The sequence below is a fragment of the Melanotaenia boesemani genome, chromosome 12, assembly GCF_017639745.1.
Source record: "Melanotaenia boesemani isolate fMelBoe1 chromosome 12, fMelBoe1.pri, whole genome shotgun sequence".
Classification (NCBI taxonomy): domain Eukaryota; kingdom Metazoa; phylum Chordata; class Actinopteri; order Atheriniformes; family Melanotaeniidae; genus Melanotaenia; species Melanotaenia boesemani.
The window spans coordinates 7624634-7650230 of NC_055693.1; the positions used below are offsets into that span (position 1 = coordinate 7624634).

At 37.8% G+C, this 25597-nt stretch overlaps 3 protein-coding genes across 6 annotated transcripts in view; 1 reads left to right on the forward strand and 2 right to left on the reverse strand.

The window, feature by feature from the left end:
- Positions 1-2562: 2562 nt before the first annotated feature.
- On the reverse strand, positions 2563-12683 carry popdc2 (popeye domain containing 2). Of its 3 annotated transcripts, none has more exons than XM_042002221.1 (4): positions 11802-12683; positions 7965-8073; positions 6523-6976; positions 2563-2793 (listed from the first exon to the last, which is right to left on the reverse strand). In XM_042002221.1, the coding sequence occupies exons 1-4, from the start codon at positions 12293-12295 to the stop codon at positions 2714-2716; spliced, it is 1137 nt and encodes a 378-aa protein (XP_041858155.1). In that variant the 5' UTR covers positions 12296-12683; the 3' UTR covers positions 2563-2713. The 3 variants fall into 3 exon arrangements, with proteins under 3 accessions (XP_041858155.1, XP_041858154.1, XP_041858152.1); XM_042002220.1 differs by having other exon boundaries at positions 2670-2793; positions 6382-6976; XM_042002218.1 differs by lacking the exon at positions 2563-2793 and having other exon boundaries at positions 6192-6976.
- Positions 12684-14384: 1701 nt separating this feature from the next.
- On the reverse strand, positions 14385-17561 carry LOC121650869 (cytochrome c oxidase copper chaperone). Its single transcript, XM_042002651.1, has 4 exons — positions 17460-17561; positions 16138-16260; positions 15938-16050; positions 14385-14576 (listed from the first exon to the last, which is right to left on the reverse strand). The coding sequence occupies exons 2-3, from the start codon at positions 16251-16253 to the stop codon at positions 15966-15968; spliced, it is 201 nt and encodes a 66-aa protein (XP_041858585.1). The 5' UTR covers positions 16254-16260; positions 17460-17561; the 3' UTR covers positions 14385-14576; positions 15938-15965.
- A 2054-nt stretch (positions 17562-19615) lies between these two features.
- The window catches only part of hcn5 (hyperpolarization activated cyclic nucleotide-gated potassium channel 5), a 13021-nt gene continuing 7039 nt past the window's right edge, over positions 19616-25597 (forward strand). The window contains exons 1-4 of one of the 2 annotated variants that reach the window (XM_042002650.1): positions 19616-19632; positions 23115-23301; positions 23890-23994; positions 24258-24395. In XM_042002650.1, coding sequence (XP_041858584.1) covers positions 19622-19632; positions 23115-23301; positions 23890-23994; positions 24258-24395 — 441 coding nt within the window. In that variant the 5' untranslated portion in view covers positions 19616-19621. Of the gene's footprint in view, positions 19633-21342; positions 21946-23114; positions 23302-23889; positions 23995-24257; positions 24396-25597 lie in introns of those variants that run through there. The other variant, XM_042002649.1, reaches the window with a different exon arrangement.

Consider the following 25597-nt stretch of genomic DNA (forward strand, 5'->3'; position numbering starts at 1 on the left):
ATGTTGGCCCCATTATAAAGACTTCATATCAACATTTATGTTGAATTTCTTTCTCATCAGTCCCTTATAAATCATCATTAACAGAAAAGAAAACAATTCACAGTGTCCATTTGTGTATTACATACTCTGTTTTTATAAAGCTTAAAAAACATGGTCTACGGGCATAAGCAGTGTATCGTCAGAGAAGTAGTAAGAGGATGTCTTTTAGAATAATTTAGTGTCTGAAATTGGAACCAAATTTGTGACACTAGACCAAGTCCAAATGCATTCAGATAAATAAATGATGCTGGTCACAACCACAGTTGAAAGTTAAATGATGCAATTCTCACAACTGCATTTGGTACAAAAATGTTCCAGATGAAACCAAATTAAATCATTTCTAGATTTTAAAAGGATAGAGATGCAAACCTCCTTATTGCAAGTTGTTCCACAATCTCTCATTATTTTCTTTTCTTTTTCTCCCCTTTGTTCTTTTTATCAAAGACATTAGTTCTAGTCAATCACGTCTAAACATTTGCTTGGTAACATTTCAACTTAAAAAAAAGATATTTATGAAAAAGAAAAATCTAAAGCAACAATCACACTATAGGTCTACTTAAGTTTCCAACCTTAAAGCTATATGCTTCTGCCCTATATTGATGGCACACTAACATTTATTATGCTCGCTCCTGGAACCATCATTGCCCTGCAGCGTCCTGAGGCTGACAAACTGCACTTCACAGCATGTTTTTTTTCTTCCAGCCAGGGGAATCATGGGACAACTGCATTTTTCTTTACAGCACTGCTTCAAATGACAGCAACTGGATATCAACACATTGGCCATTTTTATCACACCATGGCTGTTTCTGCAAAGAAATGCTAGTGCACTTTATCAGAGGAGGCAAGGAAACAAAAGAGAGGAAGTGATAGAGCAAGAGATAAGACAAGAGTCAGTAACAGACTCACTCTAACTGGCTGAAGAGAGCTAAAAGAGACAGGATGCAAGATGGATGCGGAATTGGCCTTCATTTTGGGTCACGTTTGGAGGTTTTTTAATGATCAAGTCCATTTGTTTTTATGAAACTGGATTTTTTTTTCTTGAGAAGTTGTTCACATTATAATTTAAATGCTACTTATCTGCAGACTCCTGTGTGAACAGTTTACAGTCCTGAAGCCACCTGAAAGATGTTGCATCACACAGCAGTGTGTTAACACGCCCCTGCCCTGTCTCTCTTCAGTGACATAAAAGTCAGATGAAATTAAACCTGATCGTTCAGACTGAGGTGGCTTTGGAAAACAACAGATATGTATTTGATTCAGAAATACATATGAAAGTGATCTGGGTTTAAAAATATATGATTTGTGCTGTTCAGACTGTCATGACATTATTTTTTATAAAAAAGAAAAAACATATGGGTTATTCATTGGCAAAAAAGTTCGACTTGGGTCATTTTTGCCTACATTGTGAACGTATCCTAATTTAACATTAGATTATGTGAAAGTGACGTTTCAGTCAAATCTTGTGAGATGAAAACCTTTTTGTTTGTTTCAGTAATATAAAATACATTTTATAAACCTAAAATAACATTTCAGACACTGAATGCAATAGTAAAATAACATGTTAAGGGATGTCTCTTTCCTCAGTTTTCCGCTGTCATTTAAAACAATACTCTATTTCTGATTTATTAAAGGGTGGGACTTACAGTATATTGTTATATCTTGGTTACAAAAGTCAACATGTTGGTATTTAAAAGGAAAGAGGTTTCTTTCTGACATGAGAAACAGAAAAACAGCCACTAAAAACCACAATTTATCATTAAACCATTGATTTACTCCATTTTTTTAAATTCACTGAAATGCCTGATCATGTACAGCAGACCTGCCCAGTTTCATATTATGTAAAGGGCACATTTTTCTCACATATTGAAGTGTAACAACCTATTTATTAAAGCGTGGTGCTTTGTAACCCCAGATCATGAGTGTTAAAATGAGTATTCACCAACCATGCATATTTTTCTAACCCTAGTTGTGTGGTTTTACCTCCTGACCTTAACTGTTCATTAATGGGAGTGCAGTAGAAAAGTATTGGAAATGTTATGATGACTGTCAAGTTTGGGTCTCTTGTATATTTTTAAGTGGAGTAATGGCTTCATCTATCTTTTTACAAGCATCATTTGGCCAGATCAACAGTTTCATATTCTACCTCATCTTATAGTGAAGTGTTGTATGACATTAGCAAGACGTTAGCTGCATCTTTGTATTTGTAAAGGAAACCAAGTCAAAAAGCATATCAATGGTACAATTTTTTTGTCTTTTTTTTTATCAAAAACCACCGTTTTGTGCTGAGAAACAACATAACTATTGCTTCTTCTGACATGAAATCAGGCTGCTTTAAAAAGAAGTATTGACATGTGTTTTTAAAGAGCAAATATAGTACATCCCAGTTTATAGTTGTGTTTAATAATGTTATATTAAAATAAATATAGCATGTTATAGAAGGATATATATATATATATATACATATATATATATATATATATATATATATATATGCCCCTGCAAATAGCAAAACTCCAGTCTCTTAGACTCCTGATTGAAAGATATCAACACTTGCAGTTTGAGAAAAAACTGTAATTTGAATAGAAAGCAAAGAATATGGACAGCGCTGGAGGTGACATGACAGAATTATACAGCTATACTGAAGATTACAAGGTGTTTCCAGGAGAGACTCTTCTCACAGTTTAGGGGTATCGGTGGGAGCCAGTGGAGCTCTGCCCCTTCGGAATCGAGGTGGTAAATTCCCGTCAGTATCACCTGTAGAAAAGACATCAAAGCCTCACTTAGGACATCACTGAACTCACAAGAAACTTATAGCTGTCATTTATCCAAACACTTTAAATGTACTACTTTTGAAAAACTCATCATGTACTGAGCAATAAAATATAAAAACATAATAAACTTGATGTGTTAGTTGCAAACAGACCTGCCGATGAGCAAAGCAAACATTTAAACAAAATAGCATAAAATTTTTAAAGAAAATCTGTCGTGTAAATGGGACACTTTCTTTTTTTTTTGTTTTGTTTTGTTTTGTTTTGTTTTGTTTATATATATGTATATATATATATATATATATATATATATATATATATATATATATATATATATATATAAAAGATTTATTTTAGTGGTGGACTTGTGCATCATGTAAATATATTACTTTCCATGTGATTGAAGATCAAATCTCCTAAAGGGTTACTACAGCGCAAGCACAGGTAAAAGCTAAGGTGAGGGGGCAAAATTATTAGAATTAGAAAGAATTAGAAAAAAAATCCACATTAAGATTTTTTCACTATAAGTTTATTGGGCTCAAAGTTTAATCAAATAGTAATATTCCATAGAATATTAACTGTAGAAGTACAACCACTGGCCAGTTGTTAGGAACACCTTTGTAGTTGCATGGTAACACAAACAGCTAATCAGCCAATCGCATGGCAGCAACTCAATGTAAGACGACTTGCTGAAATTCAAACTGAGCATCAGAACAGAAAAGAAGGGGGATTTAAGAGATTTTCAAGGGGGCATAGTTGTTTATTTATGTATTAATTTATCAGGGACAATGCAGCCTTGGCATGTGGTGGAACGGTAGATTTTCCTCATGTGCAGCTGACAAACCTGCAGCAACTGTGTGATGCTGTCATGTCAATATGGAGCAAAATCTCTGAGGAATCTTTTCATTACCTTGTTGAATCTATGGAACCAAGAATCAAGGCAGTTCTGAAGCTAAAAGGGGTCCACCCCAGTATTGGAAACCCAATAGCATGCAACCTTATTATGCATAAAATTAGCACAAAATAATCACCCGTCAATTCTGGGTTTCTGCTTACTTTTTTGAGTGGTTTTTGTTATATCTACATCACTTGTATGCATGTTTGCAAAGAGTTGGAAATGACGCTTCAGATACTGCAGAATGTTGGTGCAACTCTGGAGAGAGTTCTGTTGGACCAGTACCAACATCAGACAGCTGCCTCAAGTAGCTTTGAATTTCTGATATTTTCTTAGTTACATAACACTGACCAACAGATGCAAGAAATACCACAATTACATGCATAAGATTTGGGTTGTGCTTTTACATCCAAACCTGAAATAAAGATCGGCCTCCATGCTGAGCACACAGATTTGTGCTGGTCTATGATTGCTTGTCACTTTGCTTTGAGTCACCAGAGCTGAAGTCTTGTTACTACAGAGGGGCAGATTTGACCCGCCGCTTCACAGCTGTCCTGCAACCCAAACCAAACACTGACCTCTCTACCCTGCAGGGAAATGTGATCCCCCACCTGTGATTGGGTGAGAGTTGCTGCTGGGATGGAAGGACAGTGGGTGGGGTTGAAGGGGGGAGGGGGAACAGATAAGCGGACGGAAAGCCGTACGGTGGGCAGACTGGATTAATAGTGTGGCACTGAATTTTTTTGAACATCCCCTAAATTTACAAGCTCTAATCCTTGTCAGATAAGAACACAGCTGCTGTCCAGCCGACGTCACTGCCACTCTGTAACCAGTTGCCGTTCAGAAACACAACCCCCCCCAACCCCCTCCAGTACACCGCATACACATTGGGACAGTACAGCTACACACCATGATGTTTTTTTGTTTTTTTTTTACTGTTGAACTGTTTTTACTAACTGATCTATCCCCTGAGAACCAATTTCACTCTGCTGCTCTCCCAAACATGCCTGTAAGCTTGTTCACAGCAAAGCAACGACTAATGCAGAGCAGCTGACATGAAGGGTACTTTAGTTTTAAAGTATGATTTGTAAAGAGGATAATAATTTAGATATACATAAAGCTGAGGAGGCACAGCAGTGAAGAATTTCAGCTGCCAATAAATGTTAATCTCAGTGCTGGAAATCCTTTACTCAACAAAAATCAGCACAATCTAGTCACACTTATTTTTTAAGAAATAAAAGTGCTTATAATTTAAAATATTTAACGTAGTGCTATAAATTCCCCTTTTTAACACCTTTGCTCAAGAAGATTAAGCAATTTGTGAAAAGAAAACTAAAGAAGTCAATTTTTTTTCTACTCCACAGTTTAAAAAACAAAGTTTAACCCTCATGCATTTCATTGTTTTATGTGTAATCATAAAAGCAATAAAAAATGTGTTAAACATAGACAATTATAGTTTGAGGCTATGCTAAAGCTAGTATTCTATATTTTGTTTGTTGTAATGGTTATACTTACTGTTTGTGCAAAGAATTAAAGAATTTGTTTACGTCCCCCAGATACGAGGTTAATGCTGAATATAAAGAATCTGAATTTTGTTGTTCCACTTTCCTCATAAACTAATGAGGAAGTTTAGATCCTGCAGCATGCAAAGACGTCACAAGCATTGGACTAGTTAAAACTTTACATGGACTTTTATTTAAGCACATCATTTGTGGGTGTTGACTGATGATTTATCTTTGCTCTTCAGTCTATGTTTCTTTTTCTTGTATTTAAAATTAAACATTTTATTAGGAACATGTCTGAATCTGAGCCTCGGGACAGGTTTCCTATGACCTAGAAAGAATCTCTCTATCTATCTATCTATCTATCTATCTATCTATCTATCTATCTATCTATCTATCTATCTATCTATCTATCTATCTATCTATCTATCTATCTATCTATCTATCTATCTATCTGAATGTGTAGAAAAAAACACCCCCACACACTCATAGTGGGTGATAGAGTGTGATGGAGGGAGATTACTTTGGTAAGAGCCTATATGTTGTCATTTTTATTAACATACTTTTAAAACCCAGAACACACCCATTACACTGCCATGGTTTGTCACAAGACTCACATCAAGCACCAACAGGAAGCTGTGCAATGCAGCCTGCATCTGCAGCACAGATCATGGACTGTGGTGAAGTTTTGCAAATTAGTTGTCAATTGCAAAATGTTCATTTTAGTCTGTCATATGTTTTAAAAGCACTAAAACAACATATCTAATAAGCTACATATTAGTCATTAACTGATTATATAGAGCTTCAACTTGCTATGATATAGTTAATTATTATTATTCCAGTTCATTTTTATTTTATTCCATACCTGTAAAGGGAAACTGCAGGTAGCCTATTAGTTTGTATCAGCAGGTGGGATAATTGTACCATATTGGGGGATTTAACATACACTTCAACTATTGAACTTTTATTTTCTTAAAATATCGGTTACATCATTTTTCTTGAAGCTTACTTTTGTGTGAATACACTACTTAAATGTGGTGTTTTACAGGAGGAGCAGATTCACTGCCCAGCCTCATTCTGCACTACAAAGCCAGGTTAGTTAGAACTGTGCACTGCAAGCTTTCCATGCACACAAACCGCCCCCATGCAACCCTTTCCACCCAGGTGAGGTACTTACATGTAACTTAAATGGTGACCCAGTGTGTTAGCTCCAGCACCCTGCCCCTCTACCTCAAATAATCCCTCTCACTGCCATAATCCATTAAGGAGCCCGCCACATCAGTAAAGTCCTCCAGGACCAGGCTGGTGGAGTCCTCACCAGAGGGCATTTCCGGGTCTGTTGCCCAGGGGTGCTGGTAGCAGTCACGCTCAGAAGCCTGAGGTGCATCCGGGGCTGTCATCTTTGGTCCCTGTAGATGGGGCTTGAGGGGTTGAGACTGGGCTGGGTCAGACATCTGGTAGGCCGGCGCTGGATCTTGGTTCTGTTGTTCAGCTGGTTGATGCTTGGCGATGCCGCCATCACTGCCACTGCCGCCCTCGCTGCCCTGTGACGAGGGGGCCAATACGTGGTAGAGACTCGGCAGGCGGATGTCCAACAGCACGCCACTCTTTATGTAGAGCTTGTTGTTGAGGTTGTAGAGCTTTTCAGCAATGTCGTATCCCAGCATGACAGAGAAGAGACGGGCGATGTAGCGCTCTTTGGAAATCAGCATATAAAGGCGGCGGCGACGCCATGAGATGTATGTGGAGTCCTCATCTGCTGTCAGGGTCACCTGGAGAATATGAAGCCATACTAAAAATATATCAAGGACATTCTTTGGGCTGTCTGACCACTAGCAATATAGAACAAATATGTGTAATAAATATGGACATGAAAAACAAAAAGTTTAAAAAAGAATGTAAAGAAAATGTGTTCAATACATTAAATATGGCTTAGTACACACATTGTGTTTTTTTTTCTAAGATTTATTTGGCAAAATTGGCAAAAAGGTCCCGATTCTGAGTTACAAGTAGCATTTAAATAGGTTTCAGGTTACGACTAATTACAAAAGTGCTTGGAAGTTTGTTTTTTTGCAGTGATATATATTTTGTAATAATTTATGTTTTAAAGTAGGAAAGTCAGTCATAACTTTAATCCAGCAGGAAATGAAGCGAGACACTGAAATCACTTCTTCAAAAACTTTAACCACATATAAACACGTAATAGTGGATCATTTTCATAAATAATCAAATGAGCAAACATGACATTTCAGTGTTGTTTTAGGTCATACTTCTGCACATATAAAGACACTGAAGATAAAAACTAGCTTCAAGAAAGAAAGTTTAATGAACATTTAAATTTTCTCTGACCTGTTATAAAAAATCTATTAACTGATTAATCCAGAAAATAAAGAACAGGTTCTGGAAAAAATTTGCTTGGTAAATCCAATCACAGTGTAAACCAGCACAGCCTCCTTGTTGAATCTCCAGCGAGACCTTGGGGCCTTCTTTTTACTTTAACTGGACTAATCTAATGGAACAAGATATGTGAAAGGCAACAGGACAATTACTTCACTTATTCAGCCTATCAAGCAAAGACTGACAGAAGTCAACAAAAGACAACTTGATATCCACATCTAGTTTCTCCTTCTAGCTCCTTGGGTATCAGTACTTCAATTTTACTCTTGGTCCTCAATTTCACTTAATGAATTTTCTTTGTTTAGACACAAACAGAAGCTGCAACAATGCCTCCTTTGGAGAGCTACACATGGTGTCCCGTACCTGGAACTTTCCCTCCTCGTTTGGTCTGAGCGATTCCCACTCAGGGGAGTCGAGGAACTGGTGGCGGTGGATATAGTGCAGGAACTGACCCTCCAAAGACACACTGATCCTGAAAGTGACAGTGAGAGACTCAAGGTGAAACAGACAGACAAGGATTAAGATGTGATAATGAGAACAGAAGAACGGAGGTCACTTTGTAGTCACAGGCTATAGGACATAGAGCCTTCCAAATGTCTTTGCAAGCTATAAACAAAGTGAGATGTACCTTAGATTTTCTATCTCTTAGATAAATATTATGTTAAGTTTCTTCTTTTGGCAGATGTGTGCCTACACAGAGACTAATTTAAGCTATGAGCACATTCCTCCCTCAGAGAAGCTTTATTTAAAAGAAATATAACTTCCTGTGTCTGAGATAAGCTGATTATAAATACAAATAATCTGCTTTTTTTCAGACCTTTGACATCCAGACATCTGCAGAAAGAACAGAAGTTTCCGATTTTTTTTAATTGGTAAAAAAAATTAGAAGAATTAGAAGGGGAAATTAGAAGACAAACATTTTAGAATAAAAAAAAAATCTCCAGTGACTTTTCACACATACATATCTATTTAAACCCATTTCTTATGAAGCCTCAATTTATGTCCTGATACTGTCAATTACTTTTAAAAATCATAGTCTAAATAAATCCGCATTTCTATGATTTAAGTGTCACATGATATCGGTAGCATCCACCTGTTTCATACACCCAGAAACTCCAGACAGCTCAGGAATATAGTTCTGGTAAAGCTTATACTAAGACTGAATGATTAAAATAGTAAATAAATAAATAAAATAGCCACTTTATGCCTTATACAGTACACAACAAAGTTGAACTTCATGAAATACAGGCCAAAATTGCAATTGCTTATTAAAAAATAAGAAATCACATTGGGAATGACGAAAAGTTACCAGGTGGCATGTGAAAGAAGGTATTCTGGCCAGAAGAGACTAAAACTTAAGTATGATGGTGGCAGCATCATGCTGTGGGAATGTTTGTCACCAGCAAAGCATGAGAAATTTATCAGTGTTCTGTGGTAAAACAGGAATATCTGTTACAATACTACAAAGAATTAAAGCAATAATTAAAACTTGCTGAAGGGTGAACAAGAAAATGGCCCTAAGATCAAACTGATCAATAACCTGTGCTGTAACTGAATCCATTCAGCTTAGAGGAGCTGCAGTTTGATCTCCACAAATAGATTTAAATGCTACATGTGCTAAACTTATAGACAGCAATGACATACCTCAAGAGGCTGCAGCGGCGGGTTCAGGGAGGCAAAGTCAGGATTTTTAGGACACACACAATTATGCACACTCAAGTTTAATCAAATTGTATCTTATCTCTTATTTAACAACTTTAAATTTGGACATTCAAATAGTTAAGAATATGTTTGTCTACTTACACAAAAACTGCAAAATTATGTTCTCACAATTTATAGTGAAAAAAAAGCCAAAAGGGAGAATGCTTTTTTAATTAAATATAGTGTTGTGATAAACCAAATCTACTAAAAGCTTTTATGAAAATCCCTGGGTGTTAATTCAAAGGTATTTTTACTCTGTGTTATGGGATGGGCCTGTTTTCCTCAACAGAGCCTCTAGCTAAGAAAAGGTCACTGTACAACCTACATACAATCCTATTTGCCATGTGTGTGACCAACAGTGTGTGAACACTCCATATTTTACTCAGAGACTTTAGAATCTGTTTTCCCTCATCTGTGTTCAGTTAAATCACACTATATAATGCCATTGAGGTTGCATGGGAGCAAATCCCTAAAGCCTGATTCTTAATCTGGCCAAAAGTTTTCCCAGAAGAGTTGGAACTGTGACGGCACCAGATTAATGCTCATTGTTTTGAGACAAAATAGCTTTAGCTGTTTGTTTGGGCATTCACATACTTTTGATCTACATTTATTGCTACATGATACAATGAAAGCAAATATGAGATTCTCGATTCATGAAATGTATCCGCTGTTTCAGCTAAAACAGATGGTGACCACTGAGAAATCATGAATAAAGATAAATATTAATATAAAAATCTAATTATGTGACATGCCACTCCTCCAAAAATTTAACTTGAGTATTTGTTTCCAATTTTGACTTGTACACTCAGACCTGTCAACACCATGGCCAGCATTTAATCTAAGGTAAAGGAGCAGTGAGAATCCACTCTCCTGTCATGGGTACAAAGCTATCACTTAAACCAGCTGGCAGGCGGAATAGGGACTCACACTGGTGAGTCACAGACAAAAATACTCTGTTTACAACATTTCCCTACTACAGCTTCCAGGCCTGTGAGATCTACTGCAGCATGCTTCCAGGATGTTTGGATGAAGAACACATTTCCTGTGGTAGTTAAATATAGCCAACAGCCTCAAAAAGTCAGAAACTTTAAGTCCAGTTTGAGAAAAATTCAAAACACATTAAATGTTATAATCCCTAAAAGAAGTATTTAAAGTTGTGACAGAAATTTTTGGTGGCACTTTTAACATTTTACATTAATCCATCAGTAAAATGCCACAAGCTTTAAATGGGACAGAAGAAAAATGTGTGATTTAAGTAAATAGTTTGTTTGCATGTGCACAATGAATCAGTATCATATCATGGCAGTACTCTGAGGCGAGGATGCAGCAAAATGACAACTTTTGAAACACATAAGCAGGTTTCTATCCTGATGTGAATCAAGAACATGAAGTTAAATAGCTCAAATAGACAATATAGCACATAGCTTTCAAATATAAATGTTAATCTTAAGCTTTTGAATTAATTTAAATTTAAATAAACAATAGAATGAAGGGGAATGTACCAGATAAGTCTTTTAGAAGTAAAAAAATATATACATTGCATTAATAGTTTAGTAGTTTAAGAATACTTTTTACGTCATAAAAGCATTTGGGGATTTCATCTTCCATAATACACAACATTATTAAAAGATGAAGAGAGTCAGGATCTAAATCTCTGAACAGGAGAAATAAAGCCAAAAACCTGTGAATGTCTGTAATCTTTAAATGCTTGTAAAAAAACATGATTGTGTGCAGGAAAAATCACTGCATGGGCTCAGGAACACCTCTGCAAATCACTGCCAGTGAGCACAGCTGCTGCATTTACAGTCCAATCAGATATTCTAGTAACTTGCAAACTGTTGAATCAAACCATACCAACACAACAGCCTCTGCTGTGGACTGAGATGAAAACTGTGCTGTAGTTTGATTAACCAGAGTATGTGCTTTTTAGAGTGACTCAGTTTGTTTTTAGCACACAGTTAAAAAAAAACAAAATCAATATTAGTGCAGAGAACTTGTCAAATCCAAGAAAACCCCATCAATGCTGATATAAAAATGATTGGAAGCTGCCTTGAGGCAAAGAACTTCCTGTTCATTGCTCGGTCAGATATGCAGCACACTTACAGCTGGCAACCTGCAGGTCAGCTGCTAAAGGGAACCAAATAATGTGAGAGGTCTCACTTGGAGAGACAAACTTATGATGGGTTTTTGTAATTTCCCTCAATTGAAGCTCAATATTTGTTTTTAATTTCACAGTTTTTGTCTTTGTTTTAATTCTCATGACTCTGATTGACATAACTTCCAGCAGTATGAAGCAGACAGTGACCAAAAGGGAGGTTTTAGCTGCTCAGCAATTACATTCCTATTATTCCCTACGAGAGCTTGCAGAAACTAAAAACTTTAAAGGAGAGGGAACATTGCATTCTTTGAGTAAACAAAACACTATTTGTGCACTACCTTTTTCTGTGGCTTTTTAATCAGTTTATAAATATTTAGGTATTTGTAATACACACTCCCCACCTCCCAGACAGCAGAAAGGAGAGTTGGCCAATTGGTGTCTTGCCCTCCACAGCATACATCTCTCCTGCCTTCAGCTCCACCACCTTGTTCTCAAAAGCTCTCGCAATCTCCTTAAACACCTGGACGGGCACACCCAGCGGCAGGTAGACCGCCTGGTAGAGGGAGGACAACTCCTCACCACGTATGCCCTCCTGGTGCAGCCGGAAAAGGAGGTGGCAGACCTGAAACAGGCAGACCAGCAGAAGGAGCAAGTTCCAGGTGAAGACATCCAGGCTGCACATTGTCAGCCAACCCCACAGCGTGAGACACAGGAAAGCAGGAGACAGGAAGCCAAAGATGAAGAGGCATCCATAGGCCCCGCTGCCTCCCATGTACCCCAGGAACAGGATAGTATTGCCCAAATGGTAGATGGCCCCCTCTGTGTTGTTGCTCCAGCCATCGCAGAGAGGGGTAAACAACAAGCTGTCCCACAGGGTGAAGTTGTCTGTGCTCATGTTTAAAGTCCACAAATTGTCAAGCAGGAAGGAGGCTTTTTAATGCACCAAACAAATACAGTAAAAAGAAAAAGACCAAAAAGGTTTCTTATTCACTAAAACCTGGTGCTATTTCAGTAGTTTCACTAGTTACAATAAGATGCTGTGTTTGAATTACAGCTGGTTAAAAAATAAACTGCTGATGCTGAGTAAAAATGTTGGAGGTAAATGTTCCCTTGTGCAGTGGAAAATTCTTCAATGTGAAGAAGTTCTCACGGCTCTGTTTGTTGCAGAAACACAGCTGGAATGGGTTTCTTCCTCTTCTCCTCTCATCATGTTTGCCTTCCTCTGTCCTCTGCCCCCGTCTCTCCCCTGCAATCCTTCCCGTCGTCCTTCTCCTTTTGCTTTCAGCCTGTTTCTCTCACACATGGACCTGCATTGAAGAGCCAACAGCTGGAGGAGAAAGGGATGAGGGAGGGGGAGTGCTGATAGAGCCCTAGAAGGATAACCATGTTTGGAATTGAAACCCAAGGAAGAGAGAGCGGCAGATAGAAAGCAGGCCTGCTACTTAACATTACAGAAAGAGAGGGACAGGAAACGGGAGGGAAGAGAGGGGCTATATAACACGAGACTCCCTAATATGTGTCACACATATAAACTTCAGACTTTCACCCAAACCTGATGAAGTCCAGTGTCCCCTCAAGAGCGTGGCTCTACTGCTACATATTTAGAAGCACAGAAATAAATAGGACGGCAGCGCAGGTCAGATTTCAGGTGTAAACTCCCTCTAACACCACCATCACTTCACATATCCAGCACTCAGTCTGGAAAACTTGATCATATAAATGTGTATTGAATTTAGAAGACCTAAGAATTAATATTTATCTTTATCAATTAAGGTTAGAGATTGAATTTCATTCAAGTGGGTGATTGGACTGAATGAGTCATGTGGTACAAGTACAAAATGAGACACATGTATGAACTGTGGTGGAGTTTTGAAGTATTATAGAGTAAAAACTGGCCAGAATAAACAGAAAGCAATGTGTTCTTTTGGTGCAGACACTTCTAATTTAAATTTGCATACATTTTTGTATATGTTTCAATTTTAAAGAAATCATTACACTGCGTGCATAGCAAGGAAAAGTAGGCAGGATTTATAAAACAAACATAATTCAGCTAATGTTGACATGAGAGGTGTTTTTGAAAGGACAGCAATATAATGAAATAAGTATTCGGATCCAAATTATATTACACTTTTCTAACTTTTATAGACTACTGGATTACAGAAAATATATTTTAACTGAATATTTTACACATGAAATAATTTTCTATTCAAATAAAATGCATTTTGCTCTGCAAATACACACACACACATACATATATATATATATATATATATATATATATATACACATAGATATATCTATAGATGTTTCAATCCATCTAGAAGTCAAATAATAAAAACATTAGTCCTGAACTCTATACAGGAAAAGAAATTTTATAAGTATCTCAAACTTTGTTTAAAGATGTGATCCTTTCCAGTTTATGCCACTTTTTTTTTTTTTTTTTGTAAAAAAAATGGTCTCTGCTGCTAAGTACCTTCTACAAAATCCTGGTTACCAACACTTATCTTTCCTGATGAAATAACTTTAACCACATATTTGTGCCTCAAAGCCTAAAACTTCCATAAAATAAAAAGAAAGCAGTCATGGCTCCTGAAGGGATTTGACATTTAAAATCAGACCCAAATACTGAATTTTAACCAAAGAGGGTCCACATTTAGTTTATAAAGCCAAATAAAGTTTTAAACTTCCCTTTTCAAGCTCCAAATTAAAAGAAGTGTAGTTTATCATTGATATAAACAGGCACATCACTGTAGCTCTACAGTTGCAGTGTGAAAATGACTGTCCCTAATCATGGACACTTCAGTGCCACACTACAGAGAAAGAATGCAGATATGCCAAGTATTGACTTTGCAGGGTCAGGAGTTATTTTTAAGCATAAGAGCATACCAGGAGCAGCAACTGTAGCCAGCAACCACTTCCACTGTAAAAAGAGACTCAATACAAAAGCTGAGGATGAATACATGAAGTGACAACTGACCACAGAGTCTTATTGCATAGGACTTTTATTCATCTACACACAGACTTTAGATATTCACATTATATTCTGCAAAGTTAAAAAACAAGTTTCATAAATCCATCAGTTGAAGTGCTCCATTATCACATTTCCCTTCTGGTGGAGGTATAAATAAGAGCATGAAAAAGAATATCCAGGGTCATCTTCCACTCACAGCAACAAGCTGCAGAAAAGAAGAAAATACACATGAGCATTGTAAGTTCAATGCATTACTTCATACAAACACTCCAAATACATTTTTATTTACACTTAAGCCATTTTCAGATCTAAGAAACACAAGAAAAAGATATGAAAGTCATTTAAAAAGGAATTCAAGTGAACATCAAAATGTCACCATAACTGCATTAATATTTACTTGATTTGCTTTGTAAGAAAAGTACAAGTAAACATTAAAGCAATGCCAACCCAGCCGGTTGAACTGGCAGGGCCTCAGGCATGTCTCATCTACAGCCACAAAGCATGCAAAATAACTCGCTCCACCCGCATCCCATCTCTCCTGAGCACATGTCCGTATTTCTATGTCAGTTTCAGTAAACAGTAAACATGGACAGTGGAGAACATTAACATTCTCAGAAAGCCATTTTAAAAATAAGGGAGACAGCACAGTGACTGAGGTTATCTGTGTAGTCATTAAATGCATTGCCCTTCGCAGGACACATTGGCTATTCTGCTCTACATTGTCCGGTGCTACTAGTCAGTCCTTTGCAGAGCACTTTGCTCTGTCAGGGTACGGAACTGCAAGGGCCCCACAAACAAACCAAATTACGCAGGCAAATGGCAAAGAAGGATAAAATGCTTCGTTTCAGTCTATAGTCTAGAGCACGGCTACTCAGTTCGGTCGCATGAGGGCTGTAGTCCTGTAGGTTTTCAATATGCCACTGCTCCAACACGTGACTCAAATTAAATCCATCAACCTCTGAAGTTCTGCACAATGACTCACTGACTTAAGTTGAAAACCTGTAAGACTGCAGCCCTCATTGCACCAAGTAACCCTTGGAGTAGCCCTTGTGCAGAGCATAAAGGGGCTTCATAAATGGGCTTCAAGTCTGAATGCACAGTTGTAGCTCAGCTACCATGTCAGGCTTGAAGCCCGTTACATACTCCACAAGAAGTGGGAACTGCTTTCTTCCTCGAGGCATGGTTGGGGACATCTTGCGGCTTGTTCTCGACGCATTAGACAAGCAGAACTTTCTTCTCGTGGAGCTCTGAGAAGTATTGTGTGATTGGGCGGACATTTGAGGAAGGTGTGGTTAATGCAGAAAAACGTGAAGCAGAAAGTTGTCACATCAGCTGATGTAAGGTTAAACGAATAGCTTTAATTAACTGCAGATCAAGGTTGTGAGAAAGTACAAAAAGGAATACAACACATGGTATTTAAAGACTTGACCTAAATAATCTGACCTAAGGAATAATTCAGGAAAAGTCAAGCTAAAAGATAGTGAGGGAACATTTGCAAATGATTCTGTGCATCAAAAATAGAAAAAATAAATAAATAAAGGATGCTCTTAAGAAAAGTTAACTTACCACACAATCACACAAACAATACGAGTGGTTAAATCTTGAATCCAAGTGCCCTCATGCAATCTTTGTGTGCCTCGATTAAGTCTTTGCAGTTTTCTTCTCCCTTTTCAATTATGCTAGCAAAAAAAAAAAAAAAACAAACATGGTCAGAAATATTTTCCCTTTACGACATAAAAAGTTTCAACCACCAGACAGGTACTTACCAAGTATCTCTGACTTTCTTGGTCTCTGGACAAGCACAGCATGGCTTCAGAGGTTTCTTCTCTGTACTTCCAGTCACAGCAACAGGCTCCACACTGGCAGCGGACAGGGAGGACATCTTTAAGCTGAAATACATACATGACAAAATTAATGTATGGCAAAATTCAGGAAGATCTGATGAGTGCATTAATATTACTTTTTGCATATAATGCAAACAATTTTAAGTCACTGAACCCCTTTTTCCCCAACAGGAGACAAAACGCTTAAGACACGACCAGTTGGAGCCAGGTCAAAGAGTTGCTAAAAGCTGCTCCATACCAACAGTAGTTATGAGATGCTTTAGTATTAAGTATCAAAGTGTGGCACACGTCAAACCAACGTTTACTTTCACCGTAATTGAAGTGGCGCACGGCATAAAAGGGCAAGGCACTGTTATGTTATATAGGCCACACCCCATCAATACACCTAATAATAATTAGCCAATTAGGATCTACCACTGAAGGAAAGGAGGGGGAAAAAAATCAACTTGCTAATCTCCACGTCTCGTGCTACAAAATGAAAGTATTACATTTATGATGCTTTGAGTCCTTAAAAATTTGGAAACATTGACTAATAAGGACACAGTGTTCCCTCCGGCAGGGTAGGAGCCACATTCACCCATCCGTTTAAAATTACTGCTAAATTATCTAACTGAATCTCATCACTTATTTACGAAAAGATGTAGCTAGTGTTAGAAAGTGGGGGGAGAAACAAAACACTGCGAGTAATTGGGCGTTTGCGTTTTCCAAATTCCACTCCAACTCCTAAACTAACTAATTTTTGAAGAGTACAGGGAACTTGACATAGTTTGCTGTTATAGCAACGTTTTCATGCAGTTATTAGTAAAGAGTTTATAATCCAGATGAGAGTAGTTTTCCTTCCTAGCATCTGACTCCTACAGAGAAGGGCACAATACTGATGCAACTAAAGAAAATATTAAATCAGAGGGGAACGTGAACCACACATTGTGAGTAGTTTTTAGAAATGCTGGAGCACAAGTACTTTCAATGGTATTGTGAAAATAACAAAACGTCCCTTCATCTAGTGCTTAATTGTGTTGTTTAGTACTATTAGATAATTTTGCAGGTGTTGCACAACGATTACATAAAGTTGGCTAACATTAGCCAACGGTGTTTGCTAAATATACTCATAAAACATTCACAGTAGCGCTCGTTAGTAATTAAACGTTTTAGTTAAATGAACGCAATATGTAGCCTGGCTCTTTATTTAAAACCCCTGTTAGTTAAAAAACGTGACGAAGCTATGTTGAGTGATGCTAACTTACTTGTATGGAGGCCAACGCTCACGTTAGCAGACGCTTAACCTTCAAAATGAAACCACCAAATAGCGAGCAACCTCACGTGTTCATCTTTATACTCACATGACTTCGTGTAGCAGTGAAGGCTTCTGGGAAATGTAGTTTTGTTAAGGGGACAGGCGGATAACGAGCAGAGATGCAGTGTGTACGAGAAATCAAGGCCAAGAGGGTCTGGCGTAAATATATATGGTAAGCTGGCTATTTCTGACACAATTACTATATATTAGTGGTGAATAAAAGTGTATTTTTGACATTTAAAACACTATGTGGTATGAAAAAAATGCAACGTTAAAGAAGTCCACATCAGCTAGAACTAAATCAACACGCTCAACACTAAAGAAATTTGTATTTAATGCTTCGTTTCCTTCTTTTTTATTTACATAATCTCGCTGAAGCACAGATAAGGTTAGCTACAAATAATATTCCAATTTAGAAATAATTTAAAAATTATGCGAATTTCTTGTCAACACGTAAATTAAGCAGTAACAAACATATTGATCAAGTGTTTATTTATTGTTCAGAGATTATTACAGGAAATGCAAGAGAATCAATTCACGTATAAGAAATACAATTTTACGGATTTTTTTATATGTTTAAACTACTTTCACAGTTTCAATGTATGATGCCCTGAAAATATATAAATCAGCCCTAATGCCTTTGTCTGGTATTGCATAAGTAGGTGAGTTACTACTTGGCTTAATTCTCCCAATTGGTTGCACCCGTAAAGGCAGAAAAACAATCATGTGGGGGTTCAATACTGCCTGGAGAGTGCCATGTATGCTGTTGAATTAATAATCTTTTTTTTTTCTAAGAAATAAAAAAATAAAACTTGCCCTAGATCATTTAATCCACATGTCAGATGAAATGTCACAGTGCATGCAGGTTTCTGTGTGTTCTGTTCATTCTAAGTGTGTAGCAGCTAAAAATGAAGAATACCACAGGATAGTTTCCTGTACCCAGCTTGTTTGGTGGGTACTAGTGTTATGTAAGACATATTGCTGCTGCTCGGCATGAAGTACAGTACACAGCAGTGGTCTGGGAGTTTTGGAATATGAAAAATGTTCATTTTCTCTTCTACAGTCCTGAAGGCGTGTGTGCATTTCCACATGCCCATTAAGTCTACAGTGCATCAGCACAGCAAAGCCGTGCGTAAGCAGAAGCAATGAGTCACTATAACTCTAGTTTAAGGGCCAGCTGTGTTCTAGATAAATGAGCAAGTAAGCATATTGCTCATTTGCTCATAACTGCATGCACCTCCAATGAAAACACGCATATCTACACTATTTGCTGTTTTTTTTGCATGTGCAGTAGCTCTTAATGAATATATGTGGCTTTGAGATTCATTTCAATCATAGTCAGTTATTGGAAGCTTCTTTTTGTTTCAGTCTTGCCAGCATAAATCTGCCCCCTCAAGGATGAGTGGTGAAGAGCAAAGCCTGACCATCTGCTGCCTCTTTCTCCTATCTGCAGAAAGTTTCAGCATCCTCTAGAAAAGTAGAAGTGTAAGCACTTTTTGTCCGTACTTCTTTTGTCAGTATTAGCAATGCAGAAAAGAAACAGAATAGTAACACTTATATCAAACATTTATGTAAAAAAATCCCTTTTCCTGAAAGCTTTTATATGTTTATTCTCCTCCATTACTTCTGCAGTTTTTGGCACTTCATATAACTTTTTTCATTCAGCCTCAAACACTGGATATTTGCTTAAACTGACATTTATTTCTGCTTTCAGAGGGTGCAACCCTTGTCAGGTCGACACTGCAGACAGATTACTGCAAAGGATCACTCTAAACCTTTTTTGTTAAAAAAAAGGGGGGGAATGGAGTTTCATAAAATACTAGGCATTTTTCAATGCAGAAATATTTTCTAGGTTAAACATATTGTCCCTGATGTTATGTACAGCCTCTTCTTAGATGCTGTCATCTTATTCTAAACCACTTTGTCTTGGCCACAACAGAGTATTTGGTGATTGTAGGAGCCATATGTTGGGTTATTTATTTCCCACTTGAAGTATGTGTGCACATGCGTAGTGACACCACCGGTGATTGTGGGTGGCACCGTGGGTGGCACTTTGAGTGTGTTGAGGTTGTTAATGAGTGTGCCCACCTGTGTTGGTTTGGGGCATGGAGCATGGAGACAGGGTGAGCTTGAGGTGAAACTTTCTGTTAACCGTCATCGTTATTATCATCGTCAATGTCATTGTATATACTAACAACATCATCTAAATGCATTGTTTTGATATAACCTTACACATCCTGAAGCTCATCCAATAAAGTAAGTGCTTGCTTCTTGAGATTGTGAGATTATCAACATCTGATTTTACAGTTTTACTGTTACTCATCATCAGCAAGCTCGTTTGAATTTGAATGAGATATTTTTTGCACAAATCCAATCAATGCCCATTTAACATAAAAATACATTTTTCATAGGCTTTGTCATATATTACAGCCTAGTTTAATTAATGTATTTTTTTATTCATTTGGACCAATATCAATACACATTTTCCCTGAGGGTTCCCCGAAGGGATTAATAAAGTAAAGTATTTCTATTCTATTCTATACATAACCCACTGTAAGGGATGCACAATATATCAGTGTTAATATCGGTATTAGCAGATGTTGTTTTTCAACATATCGGCATTGGTCCGATGAGTAAAACTGGGCCGATATTAACAACCGATATTTATTTCCATCTATTTTTTGGCTGTTTGTGTATGTGTGTCAGGAGGTGGAGGAGGAGTTTGGCCATATATGTTAGATTTGAACATGTGATAGTGATGCAGCAAAGCATTGTGGGGTGTTGAACTGAAATGGAGAAGCAATGTCAGCAGTTTGTTTTTCACACTGTCGAAAGAAGATACTCGAAAAGCGGTTTGCAATACTTGCAAAGTGGAAGTAATGCGAAGAGGATGTTGCGTCAAATCATTTAACATCACCAATTTGATAGGTCACCTGAAAACCACCATCCAGAAGTTAACAAACAATGGAAACTAACGGGGCTAACATCACTTGCATTTTGTAAAGAAGTTGAAGATCTTAAACTTTAAAAATGATATTTATATTAATATTGGTAAATATCAATACTGGCCAGAATTCCTTAGCCCCTTGTCACTCAGCTAAATCTGCTTCCCAAAACAAGATTATCATATTATTAGAAAAATGTTGTTTGAAATGAAGGCTTTAACATTTACAAGCGTCCAAAAGGAAAACTACAACCATTGTTACATCCAATTTTCTGGACCTCTTTGTTCTGTTTTAGGTCACTGAAGACTATTTTAGGACACCCACTGAGGCAGGGAGAAGGTGCACCTGGACAGGTTGGCAGTCTGTCATGGAGGCATTGTACCTGCTAAGGTGTGAACAAAAACATATCACTCCACCAGAGGAGTTGATTAATACAAGGAAAGTAGGGGGGGGGGGGTTGGGGTTGTTTATTTTTTGCTCATTTCATGCACTCAGATGCCAGTAATTACTTTTAGCCATTGTCAAAACCCCTCAGTTAATTCCACTTTGCTGTCATATTATGTAACACCATGTTTTTAATTTGTTAAACTTGCCAGCTTTCAATTAATCCTCTCATCCTTTCCAAAAAATATGAAAAGTTTTGGATAATTAACCTCCCAGTACCTCACTTTATAATCCTCAGAAATATCCCAGCTCCTGTTTTGTTTTCTTTTGTTGATGAGAAACATGCAAACAAACAACCAAGGAGTTGGCTCAGTGCTGCCAGCATACTGTATGTACAGCATCAGGTAACACAGTACAGGGTTTAATTACATCCGCAGTAGAGGTGGCCCAGACTGAACTTTTCACATACTGTCAGATGTCTAGTTCACGTGACATTAATTGCCATCTCCTCTGCACGCACATTCACCCACCATTGTCTTTCATATTAATGTGAGCTGGACTTTGTCCTCTTGACATGGCTTGATTCATGTGGGGATGAGACACAGATACTGAATAGTTGATGAGCTGGGAGAGAAAGAAAAAGAAGTGCAGGGGTGGGTTGGGGCAGAAATAGAGAGGCAGTCATAGAGGAAGGGAGGGAGAGAGGGATGGAGCAGAAAGGCGGTTATCCTCTCGCCTCGCTCCACACAGCTTCAATAAGCCCTGAGGTTGGGAGGCTGGATGTAAAATTACCTTGTGACCAAAAGGGGAGGTCAGGATTGTTGGAGTCAGACTCCACTCATCCCGAGAAGAAAAAGAAGCAGCAGAAGCTGAGGGAGGATGGACTGTTCATTCAGCTGATCAGAGGGGACCGAGACTTGCCATGGAGAAACTAAAAGGTCCCACCGTGGGATGCTCCAAAGCCACCTGTGGATGGAGATCTCTGCTTCTCCCTCAGCTGAACAGACAGTCCCTCTACGTCTATGGCAGCGAGGTGGCCGTGGAGAAGGAGTGCATCCGCCAGCTGGAGAGTGGAGTCTTTGTCATTCACCCTTTTAGCCTCATGAGGTATTTAATATATCTGATAGAATCAGGCCATCCCTTCACAACACTTTCACTGTTTCTTTGGGCTATTTCTGGTTTTATTTGTAACTGATTAATGACAAAATTTCAGTCTTACATTCAGCAAAGTACCAACTATATTTCAGCCGAAATATTTCACAAATTTTCATTGAGAAGGAAAATAAGTTATTTATGTTTTTAACATGAGTTTATGACATTTGAACTGTAAAACTGCTGATCGTGGTTAGTTTAAAGCTCCCTTTTCACAGATTTACTGTTCTTGAAGAACTCAGTGATTCATTCTTTGCAGACCTACTCTATGATACCTGTTTATTGGGTTACTGCTGGATATATTTACATTTTATAATTTAGCCATCTTAATTATCTATACAGTAAAAAAAGATGGGCTTCTCTTCAGCTCACAGAATTTATTGTATCTGTGTGAGAGAGGTCCCCCACCCGCTTTTTTTCCTGATGTCTTTCTCATATTTGCTCATTGAGGTTTTTATTATTTTTATATTTTAATTTTTTATTTTTAATCAAAATCAAGTGATGACTGGTGTTAAAAAATCCGATAATTTAGCCAATGAACCAGAATCACTTTGAAAACAAAACCAGAAAAAGAGAATAAAACATAAATATAGCATAAAAAGCACAAGCAAATATCCGCGTCAAAAGCAACTTCCCTAAAAGGACGACTGAAGGTTGATTTGCAGTATGTGAGAGTTCATGTTGTGAAAGACGATACTGAAAGATTAGCATGTAAAAAAAAAACAAAAACAAAAAAACAGACGGCTCAAATGACTTCTTTAAGGATCAAGTTTTCAGAGATGGATGGCTTTGCATGATCAGTGTGGTATTGTTATTATTAATCTGTAAGGTGATCATGGGCAGTGAAAACAGAGATGGAATTAAACAATTGGGATCAGAGAGCAGTTATTTGAGCTTGGCAACTGAATCCTGACTGAGGAGATGTGCAGTTACATTATCAGAGTATTTAGTGTGCATAAGTCAGCTTGCCTTACCGACTGCTGCAGGGCCGCCTAATGAGTTCTTTCTGGCAGAAGAACTGAGACTTTCCACTACACAAATCTGCATGAAAAACAAGTTTTGAGGGGAACTTAAAGGTCATTCATGCTGACATGATTTGTGTTTTTGTGATCTTTCTCCCATAGGAGTTACTACATCATGTGCATGATGGCCATCACATTTCTGAACCTGATTGGGATTCCCATGGAGATAGCGTTTCTGGACGGCAACAGCGGGCTGGCGTGGGAAAGCTTTAACGTGTTCTCAGACACGCTGTTTTTGCTAGACGTGGTTCTGAACTTTCGCATGGGTATCATAACAGAGGACGCAGAGGTGAGAGCGGCTGTGCTCTATTTTCAGACACAATCTGGAGGATGATAATCCCTGCGCGGACAGCTCATACAGTCCATCTCTGCTCCCATCTGTAATCTACTCAATACACGAAAGGCTAGATTAACCTCCCATGGAGCTTCATCAACTTCAATATTGGCACCTGCTGTTTGATTTTATAACAAGGATTATCATGTTTTGTTAAATGAGTATATAACATTTCCAATCAAGTATTAAACAGGGTATATCCTGTTTGTTTTCATCTGTTCGTGGAGTTCTTGCCAATCACAAATGGCCCATCTGTGGTGTTTTCCACGCAAGCATCTGGTTTCACCAGATTTATTCTCAGTTGGCTTCTGCCCGCTTTAAATATTCATGCATGTGCTTCAGCAACACTTCAGTGATTCTGTCAAATGAATGTCAAGCTTTTTTGAGCAGCCTACCAATCTGATCTGTCATTACTGTCACCCTTAATTTTGAACTTACTCCCGAAATATTGCTTCAGATCAAGTGTTGGATTGTACATCTGATTGTGGCACGTGCTGCATCTTCATCCATCCGCTCAATCCACTGCTGTGCTCTCCTTTTTAGGAAGCTATTCTGGACATCAAGCGGATACGGATCAGTTACCTAAGAACGTGGTTCATACCAGATGTTATAGCAGCTTTCCCTATCGGATACATCCTGCTGTTTGCGGTAATAATGAACAGACTGTAAAGTTATGAGTCAACTGTGTGTTAAGGTGCATGTTGGTTCACAAAGCAATGATGCACCTAATTCAAATAATTTGTTTGTTTTTGTTGTTGTTTTTCTGTTTGTTTGTTTGTTTTTTGTTGACTTTACAGGCTAAAGTAATCAAAGAAATATATATGAATCTACAAAAAAAAAAAAAAAAAAAGAAATCATGAAAATGCCTTAAAATAGGAAAATAAATACTCGCTTGTCATTTGCATCCTTAGGATTTACATTACCACAATGACGACAACCCATCCAAGACCAACAAGATGATGAGGATACTCATGTTTGTTCGCATCCTTAGCTTGATCCGGCTGGCTCGGGTGTCCAGACTGGTCAGGTTCTTCAATGAAGTGGAGAAAGTAAGTTCAGACCCCAGACAATCCTCAAAGCTCACCTGACATTCAGTCATCCCAACACCTGGCTCCAGTAACAAATCTGACTAGTTTTATCAAACCTTTTTTGTCTTTTTGCTCATTCAATAATGTGTGTTAAGTTGGGACTTAACTAACTCAGAACAGGCAAAAAAAAAAAAATCTATTTAAAATCTATGCTAATTTAATAATAATTCTTAATATAGTTTAGCTCTGGCTGTGATATTTCATGTTGTTGAGACAACGGTTTTTAGTGTACGGTGTGGTGTAACTGTGCTTCGCTTGGATTTCCTACACTTTTTGTTGACAGTGACCCGTATGCTCTTTACTATAACAGTCCTGTTCGAGTCCTACATCAAGCTGGAACTGTGAGAATGTGAATAATTGGGTTTCTCTTGGTCATATTGTAAATAGGCTATTGTTCACATTACAATAGCGTAGAAAATGTAAACTTTTCTGAACATCACTGCTGTGGTTCAGCCTCTGAAACATTTGCTGTACTTTGGATTAGTTGATGTCGCTGTCACCTGTTGATTTTTGTTTTCCTTCTGTATTTCTTGAAATTCCTGATGCAGAATTGGGAAACACAGTGGGAAGTTCTTGACCTGGTGTTCTTTGTGTTACTGTCTTTTTTGATTAGGCTGCATTAGTTGTGTTGAAAGTAATTGTCAACATACACTACTGGAGTTTTGAATGTGATAGTGTTGGAAAATGCAGGCTGGTTTCGACTGCAGGAACTTTCTGCAGGTTCAAAGGATTTTTAGAGGCTCTCATATCTGAACTGGCTAAACAAAGTACTGGGAAAATATTTCCTGAATGAAATATTAACTCTTGGGGTAGTTTGCAGATGGGGAATGTAGCTCTGAACATTTCTAATAGATCAAATTCTCCCTCTGTCTATTTCAGCTCTTCTGGTTCAACGAGAAACATGTACTGACTTTAGTGCTACTGTTTGCAAACACAAAATTCAAACATGGCCGATTGTTCCTTGTTGATAAAGTGAAAGCTGGTCGAGCTGTGGTGATCAAACAACAGTGAGAATGAGGAATGGGAGAGTGTCAAGAATAAACCGTTGATTCTGGTCTGAGAACTAGGTTTTGTAGTGTGTATGTTCTAAAGAAACAGTCACACCTGAGCATTGCCCTGGAAAGAAAAGCAGAATTTGAGTAAATGGAGCTGAAACTCTGAAA

Bases quoted from the DNA above. Each gene is read 5' to 3' on its own strand.
- popdc2 (XM_042002220.1), bottom strand. From the start codon at position 12,295: ATGAGCACAGACAACTTCACCCTGTGGGACAGCTTGTTGTTTACCCCT. The intron at 8,074-11,801 runs GTGGGGAGTGTG...TGTCACTTTCAG, and splicing joins TCCTTTCTGCTGTCTGGGAG to GATCAGTGTGTCTTTGGAGG. The intron at 6,977-7,964 runs GTACGGGACACC...CATATTCTCCAG, and splicing joins ACGAGGAGGGAAAGTTCCAG to GTGACCCTGACAGCAGATGA.
- LOC121650869 (XM_042002651.1), bottom strand. From the start codon at position 16,253: ATGTCCTCCCTGTCCGCTGCCAGTGTGGAGCCTGTTGCTGTGACTGGA. The intron at 16,051-16,137 runs GTAAGTACCTGT...TTTTTTTGCTAG, and splicing joins AAGAAAGTCAGAGATACTTG to CATAATTGAAAAGGGAGAAG.